Source organism: Apium graveolens, chromosome 1 (genome assembly GCF_009905375.1).
Source record: "Apium graveolens cultivar Ventura chromosome 1, ASM990537v1, whole genome shotgun sequence".
Classification (NCBI taxonomy): Eukaryota; Viridiplantae; Streptophyta; class Magnoliopsida; order Apiales; family Apiaceae; genus Apium; species Apium graveolens.
Genome location: NC_133647.1, coordinates 129,575,740 through 129,584,478, shown reverse-complemented (window position 1 = coordinate 129,584,478; position 8,739 = coordinate 129,575,740). Strand labels below are relative to the sequence as shown.

The 8,739-nt window shown below is 35.6% G+C and overlaps 1 protein-coding gene across 1 annotated transcript; it reads left to right on the top strand.

The window, feature by feature from the left end:
• The first annotated feature begins 6,613 nt into the window (after window positions 1–6,613).
• LOC141706442 (uncharacterized) lies at window positions 6,614–7,444 on the top strand. Its single transcript, XM_074509205.1, has 2 exons — window positions 6,614–6,928; window positions 7,031–7,444. The coding sequence occupies exons 1-2, from the start codon at window positions 6,614–6,616 to the stop codon at window positions 7,442–7,444; spliced, it is 729 nt and encodes a 242-aa protein (XP_074365306.1).
• Window positions 7,445–8,739: the final 1,295 nt, after the last annotated feature.

Sequence of the window (8,739 nt, the reverse complement as noted above, 5' to 3'; positions counted from 1 at the left end):
GTTACATTTACTTGTTGTAGAAGGTGGAACTTGATTGAGAAAGAAAGAAAATGGGGAGGGGTTGATCTCGGCAAAACCCGAGAGTGAGGGAGGAGAAAACCGAGAGTGAGAGAGAGGAGGGAGGGAAGAAAGAGTGTGGTGGTGAGTGATGTGTGAAATGATCATGTATTTACTTGTTTTATGGTTTTTGTTTTGACAAATGTGAGTGGAAATAGGAATTGACATGACCACCCTCCCACTTAAACTTGGATCATTTTGCATGCAAGGGTAAAGGAGGAATTTGGCTAGAAAATAAGAGTTAGTGGGGTCGTAATTGTCTCTTTAGCCCTTTTGGATTGAATAGAAAGGATTTGCATGCAAGGACAACTATGTAATTTGCTAATTATAACAATTAACATTTATAAAGATTTATTTTTATAAAATAAAACACAAGTTCAAAAATTATAAAATTTATACCATAAAATAACTTGGATTTTTAGAAATTTTATAAAACTACTTTTGAATTTTGTGAACAAATAACTTTTAAAAAGATATTTATTCAAGGTTTAAAAATATTCCTTATAAATCAAAAATGAAAGAAATAAATAAATTTTTGCTTTGAAAATTCATATACCACATAACGAAAATTTAAGACGCAGAAATTCTCATTCACACAAGCATACAATAGTTGAATATATTGGCATTCGGCTTTATAATTACACCAAATTTACAATTAATATTACACAGAAATGCCGGGTGTAACAAATATTCTTATTTAACTTGAATTTTGTTTCACATTTTTTATTCCGCATTAAATTCGATTATTCAGTATTGTTTGTATTCAACCCCCCTTCTACAAACACATTGGGACCTAACACCAACTATTATATCTCCTAAATATAAACAACTTACATAAACAGCACATTTACGCCTCACCTAGGAGACATAATAAAGATGAACATAAACCATGAGTTTAAAACTAACACAGATATACAATCAGTATTCCAATTTTCACTTACACCCTGCAATTTAAACACAATCAGGCAACAATAACCAAAAGAGCACACATATTTAATTAAACAAACAAATGTATGGTTTAAACGTGGGGTGACTATTTACTAAAAAAGTTCTTTGTACAGAAGATATTGCTTTCGTATATCACTCAAGAGACACCATATTACAGAGCTACCGAAAACAATAGGGAAAATAATCAATTTATTAAAGTGTGAAGGAAATTAAAAGATATTATTTTTAGTAATATCTCTAAAATGTTCAAACCTCCAATGGTAGATAATTAAGCTTTCCAGGTTTTCAGGTTTTCTCTCACAAATAAACTTTTAAATTTAAATAACGTTGTCCTACCACCACTGTGTATAGCAACAATTAAACACAAACAATTAAACAATTATCGCACTGTGCATACCAAAAATTAAACACTGTACAAACTTACAATCTGAATATCATAAACATACATACAATCATACAAACCCGACTAGGAAAAACCATAAGTAAACAAAGATACCTAATTACAAGCAAATAAGAGAAGAAAATAAAGCATACCTGACTAAATGTTGACTGAGAAAAGCTCGATTGAAAATAAAGCCCCAATTACTCAAACCCTAAACCCGACTGAGAAAAGCCCCAATTTAAGAACCCCAATTCACTTCAAGCTAATTGAGAAGCTCAGCTTAAACCTAACAACTATAACCCAACTGAGAAGCTCAGCTATGAACCCTAATTCATCTTGCAATGGCTCTGAAACAACTGTTCATTTTGATATGTGAGAGAGTGAGATGTGTTTGTGTGTGTTTTTGAGATTGTGTGTTTATGATAAATAACTGAACAAACTGTGTGTTTTATACAAAATAAATGTGCGGGGTATTTAGTTACTTTTGGGCCACCCAAAATTTTGGTCCAAAAAAGAAGCGCCTAAATGATGTCTAGGGAAAAAAACCGCCTAAAATTTTTGTTCTATGGTAACACATTTTTTATATCAATGCTAATATTTTTTTTATGTTACAATAGCATTTTGCTCCTGTCTATGGTAACACTTTCTAATCTTTACTGCAACGTTAAAAAATTATGTTAGCTTAGATCAATTTTGGGGGATGTAAGGTAACATTTTTGCTTGTCACACCAAAAAAAGTGTTGGGAAAGGCCATATATGGTGTAGTGTTTTGATGATTGTTACCTTGCATTGTTTTTCATAATTTATTTGCATGAAGGTGCACTAGGGTATGAATGATCTCCACACTTGGTGAGACAATAGTTGAGGGTATTAGTGAAGAAGGGTTGCTTGGGTAAATGTTGAGTGCTTGGTTTTAAAGTGGGAGATAAGGTGGAAGGGTTAGAGTAGGACACTTTGATTTTTTCAGATTTGCACACTAGTTGTAGGAAAGTTTTGAATGGGCATTTCTTAGGCCTTAGTAGGCCCTAGCTACAAAGAGTTGGGAATTGATATATATTTGAGTCCAGGGGCAATAGATTTAAGAAAAATTACCATTTAGTGAGGTGCACAAGCGGAAACGCTAAATCTGCCAAAATAGGGAACAATTTAGGTTTAGTGTAGTTTGGAGGTCATTAAGTGATGTTATATGTAGGCCCTCATTAGGCCTTTATTAGTACTGATACTAGGAAGTCTAGGGAAGGTTTTCAAGTCGAAATGTGTTGGTTTAGAGTTAGAATCAATGGTTAAACGTCAAAAACATGGCAGTTTTTAAGACACCAAGTAGATTTGTGTCAACTTTGAGGTTAGGCCTAGGGAGGCCTAGGTTAGACCTTGGTGTCATTCCAGTGCATATGTTAGATTTAGGTCTTAAGAGTCCAGTAGGATAGTTTGGGAGGAAGACCTAGGGTGTCAAAAGACAACAAGTCACACAAGGTGTCACTGAGAGAATGCAAATGAGAGCGCTAGAAATTAGCAATTAGTTATATGAACCCTATGAGCGAGGCCTAGGTAGGACTTAGTGTTTACAAGTAGATAGAGGTCAATAGAAGGTAAGGCCATTGGTATGGTCAAGAGAAAAGGGATTGCCAAGCTTAGGCACTTCGAGTTTTGAGGTTAGTAAAGTTACATTATGTTAGTCAATTGGTGGAGATTAGATGAGTGAGATCATTTAACACCCAATGATGCACCAAGAATAAATAATAGATAAAATATACTTAACTGTGATTATGTGCTCTAAGGTGTAATAGTGATAATATATAGTAATGTGTGTTGATTTGAGGTCTTATGCGAAATAAGACACTAAATGCTACTTGGAGTCAAATTGTGCATTAGCATTAGGGTCGATTGTTCTTATAAGAGTCTTTTATAAAAGAGTTATTATTATTGCCTAGGATCAAGTGAAGATAGGAATCTTGCCACCAAGGTTGAGTAGTGCTCCCGGTTGCTCCTAAGCCAAGTCGAGTTCTAGATAAAGCCTTCTTTAAGGCAAGTGTCTCTCCCTTGTCAAATCTATTTTTATGCAAGTATTCTGAACCATTCTTTTTGGACAATGATAGTAGGCTTGCTTAGAGATACTGATATTGTCTTCACAAAGATATATTGTTACAATTACCTTAATCTTAAATTTAGTTCTTACAAATGTGATGCCATGCCTATGATTATCACAATTGTATCCAAGTTTATTTATGCTCTAATAAAGATCATTCGCTTATATACGCATTGCCCCAACTTGACTTAGTACCTATAATTGATATACCCTGATTGCTTGTAGGATACCAAAATATCTTCTTAAGCTCAAGTATTTCAATTTTCGTGATCACTTTTGATTTGATACTATATCCCTATACCCCTGATACCTTGAGATATCAATAATCCAACTTCATACTTCTTCATTACCTTTTATTAACATACCCAAATTTTCGTAACTAGACATGTGCCATGTACTACACTCAAATTTGATATCCCTACCTTTGTTAATTATTGTCATGGCCCTTTTTCAATAATTTCTTCCTTAGTTGGTAAACCATTGATACTCATCATTGATGACCTTGCTAGTGAGAAGATAACTCATTTCAGATACGAGTTTCATAACTCCAATCCTTCATTTACAATTGAAATTCTATCGTTTAGAATCCTTGTAATTTCTCTCTGGCATCAGTTTTATAAAAGATAATTGCTTTGCAAACAAAAGAATGTTTTCTTGAGATTGGTGGATTGAACTAAGACGCAAGTCCCTTTCACACTAATAATATTAGGATTAAAAGTTGCCTAGGGATCCCAAAAAAAAATTGTTAGAACCCAGCGAGGTTCGGGATTACTTCGCGGCTAATCATCGACTATAATCCGTAGCGTCATAAAATGATTTTGAGCAATGATGTGGTTAAAAATGATTTTGACTTGAATAATGATGCCATCCACCCCAATTTCGAATTATGAACTGCTATGCTGATAATTTCTGTCTTATGTTATATCTTGCTGAGCGTTTGGCTCACTTCTTGCTATTTATCCATGTTATTTCAGCTAGCAAGTATGGTTAGATTCAAGTAGACTGCTCGTAAGTCCACTGGAGATGCTGGAGCTTATGTCAGAGCTCAGGTAGTATAGTTGGCATATGTGTGAGGACCGGTAGTTATGTACGAGTTATAATAGTTGTTAGTGTTGGATGTTCAAACACTAAACTTTTTACGATCTTGGATTTTTTGTAAACAACCATTTGTAATAACTTTATATTTATCAGTTGCTATCTTTTAGTTTTATTTTTGGGGATGTGACAGGTTTTAGTATCAGAGCTAAGGTTTAGAGTCCCAGAACAGTCCATATAGGTTATAGGATATATATATAGGAAATATGATAGTGTAAGTAGATATTATTCGAGTAAGTCGCTAACATTTTTCTTCGTATATATTATTTCTCAAAAAATATGCATTCGTCCTCATCCTCGACGCCATCCGACACCAAGGGAAGTAGGACCGACTTATAGAGCGATTGGATTTAGCTTTTCAGGATGATACTCGACTCAGAGAAGAATCTAATGTATAGTTGATTACGAAACTCGAGTCCGTGACCCAGTTCATTAACACTAAGCTCGGAGATATGCCAGCACACCGCGACCGCAACAGTCAGTATACCATCAAGATGGTAGCAGATGAACTTCATGGCATTGTGAAGGTACTTCGGGGGGAGTAGTGGGAAGAGATACTGATAGCTTGAGATGATAATGAGGAGACTTGGGAAGATGACCGTTAGGCCGAGTTAGGAGCCAGATTTCATATTTCCTTTCTAGTTGGCTATCCTTTATGTTGTTGTATCTCTAGAAGTATATAGTTTCCTTATTTCCTTTCAAAACTATGATGTTGTTGACCTTTAAATTCGAACCTTGTTTGGTTGCGTTGTAAGTTAAACTTTGATTTAATGATTAATTCAATATTGTTTCGTTTAGTATCGCTTTTCTTTCTATATCTAGAATGTGCATCGCCTCTATTGCTAATAATCAAAATTTAAATGCATTTGATCACCCTAACTTCGTAAGACCTTGACTTTGATATAATTGCCATATTCATAATTGTTTTGTTAAACCTTTTATTTCAAAATCATGCCACCTAAAAATACGAAACAAACCTGTACTTCTACTGCAACCGACCCCAATATCCTTCGAATATTAGAAACCCTGCAACAACAAACCAATGCAATTCCTCAGCAACAACAAACTCTTCAACAATAATTCAAAAAAACAACAATTTTTAAACCCAAAGAATCATGATCAACACCAATATCAACCAGACCCACCAGTACCACCTCAACCAGTTGTGACTTTTAAAAATGTTCAGAATGTGAACCCTCCAGCTTTTCATGATACCACTGATCCAGTTGTAGCCAACACCTAGATAAGAGAAAAAGAGAGATCTTTCGAGTTGGTTCAATTAGAGGAGGATCAGAAGAATGTATATGCCACATATTTTCTAAAAGGGGAAGTAATTTATTGGTGGGATTCAGTTAAAGTTTTGGAAGAGGTCTAATCAGTTACTTGGGCAAGATTTAAGGAACTGTTTTTAGAGAAGTATTATCCCAAGTATGTACAAAAGCAAATAGAAGTGAAGTTCCTAGAGTTGAAACAAAAAAAATATGACAGTCTTAGAATATGAGAAGAAGTTTACAGAATTATCGAGGTTTGTGACCAAGTATGTGGGTACCGAAGAAGAGAAGGCTCAAAGGTTCCAAGAAGGGCTCGAATATTGGATCCGAGATAGGGTATCAATGTTTGAGATTGATACTTATGCAGGAGTAGTTCAGAAAGCTGCCCTAATTGAAAGTAACAGAGTATAATCTAGGAAGGAAATAGATAACAAGAAGAGGAAAATTTTTCATCAGGGGGAAAGGTCAGAATTAGGGAGCCAGTAAGATAAGAATATGAAGTAAATTGGGTTCTAGAAAGGATGGAATGCACATAAGAAAGGAGAAGCGAATAAGAGGCAAGATAATAGAGGGAACTATCAGGAAAATCAAGGACAGACAAGTGAGAATATCCAGCAAAGAGTAGAATGCAAGCATTGTGGGAAGAAGCATGGGGGAATTTACAACAAGATTAATATGACATGTTATCGATGCAATCAGAAGGAGCACTTGGAAAATAAATGTAAAGCTCAAAAGACGGGAGTTACGTGTTTCAAGTGTAGGAAGCCATGACACATGGCTAGAGAGTGCAAATCGCCAGGACCAATCAGAAGTATGATGAGCGTATCAATGACCAGTTCGACTGTACCAGCTGAGGTATTGACTTTACCTCCACCCTCAGAACCAGTTCCACAAGCATCATCAAGAAATTTTAATTTGAAAATGAAGGACGTTGTTCATAATTCAGAGGTGATAGTAGGTAAGCTTTCTGTGAACAATGTTGAAGCTAAAGTATTAATTGATTTAGGAGCTACAAGATCTTTTATATCAGAAAATTTTGCTGGTAGACTAAATTGTGATAAGAAGAATATGAGTGAAATAATGAACATAGTAATTTCTAACTAAGAAAAGGTACCTGTAAATCAATTCTGCCCAGAGTGTGAGATTGATATCTCCGGGCATAATTTCCCAGTTGATTTGATACTCTAAAAGCTAGGAGAGTTTGACATAATCTTAGGGATGGACTGGTTAAGGAAGAATAATGCTCAGATAGATAGTAGTAAAAGAGTTTATTCAAGGACAAGGAACAGGAATAAGGTGATGTTTAAAGGTCAAAAACAAGGACAAATGTTTCTTTCCGCTGACCAGCAGAACAAGTTACTCGGGAAGGGTTATGAGGCATTCCTAGCTTATGTAGTGAATACGAAAAAGGAAGTTCCTAGGAAAGAAAAAAATATGTTGGTGAAAGAGTTACCAAATGTGTTTCCAGAAGAACTACCAGGAGTACCGCTAGACCGACAGATTGAGTTTGAGATTAACCTTGCTCTAGGGGCCGAACCTGTTTTGAAGGCACCATACAAAATGGAACCAACAGAGATGAAGGAGTTAGCGAGTGAATTGCAATAACTTTTGGACAAAAGAGTCATAAGGCCAAGTACGTCGCCATGGGGAGCGCCAGTTCTGTTCGTAAAGAAGAAGGACGAAATTATGAGACTCTGTATAGATTATCAGGAGCTGAACAAGTTGACGATTAAGAATATATATCCGTTACCAGGGAGAAATGATCTATTCGACCAACTTAAAGGAGCTAAGTGATTCTCCAAGATTGATTTGAGGTTAGGATACCATCAGCTGAAGATCAAACCAGAGGATATATGTGACGGCCTCAACCCGGGGTCAGGAGTTGACGTTACTAAACACAACAAACCACAATATAAACTACAAGATTATTATTAATATTAAACTAACAGGACCCTAAACTAAGATATGATCCAGGTTCAAGAATGATTCAAGTTATTCATTATTACAAACCATTTATTCAAAAGTCTGACACACTAAACTTATTCAGCAACTCATAGGACCGTACATGGTCTGATACTAACTACCTTTGAGGAGTCGGGTCCTGAAGGGGCTGAGACATGGTTTTTCCAAGGTCTGATCGGTCTTCTAGGCATCTGCGATATATATATAACAGGTTGCAGGGTGAGCATATAATTGCTCAGCAGTACCAACATATAAATATCAAGATAAAAATAGTAAGGCAAATAGTTATAGGAACATAACTATATATCAACATGAAATCTGTAATCTGGAAATCATTTCGAGCAACAATAAATAAAAGAAAGCTGAGGTAACTGGATATCACTGACTAGCATGCTCTTAATAAAACAAACGTAATTGTGTGTTATGTATGTACCAGAGTCTAATTTTAGCATGATATTCACATTATTAATCAACTGTATCAATCACTTATTCCCTTATGGGAATCACAAATTCAAATCAGATACGTAACGGATATGTGAAGACAGCTGATCAGGCTATTGACACCAGACGGCTCTAACTGCCATCCCACAAACCTGTTTCGACACACGGAGACTAGCTAGGTCTCTAACCTGCTGGACTAATCGGTTATGTAGTGTGCGCAACCGAATTAGCCTCCTACGCCACCTCAATAGGCCTCTCTGGCCCCTATGTATCCCATATCTAATCATTTTATCCAGTTTTAAAAACACTTGTACCTATCCCATTTTAAAACTCATTCATTTAATAGCACACATAAAATCTGGTTCACAAATCATTTCATCCGGGATAGATACCTTTCGAAGTTACTTTTCCCCAAAACAGGTTTTAAACAGTTATTTATAACTACAGGGGATACGTAACTTAAAACGTTTTTGTTCCTATACGAGAATAAAATAAAA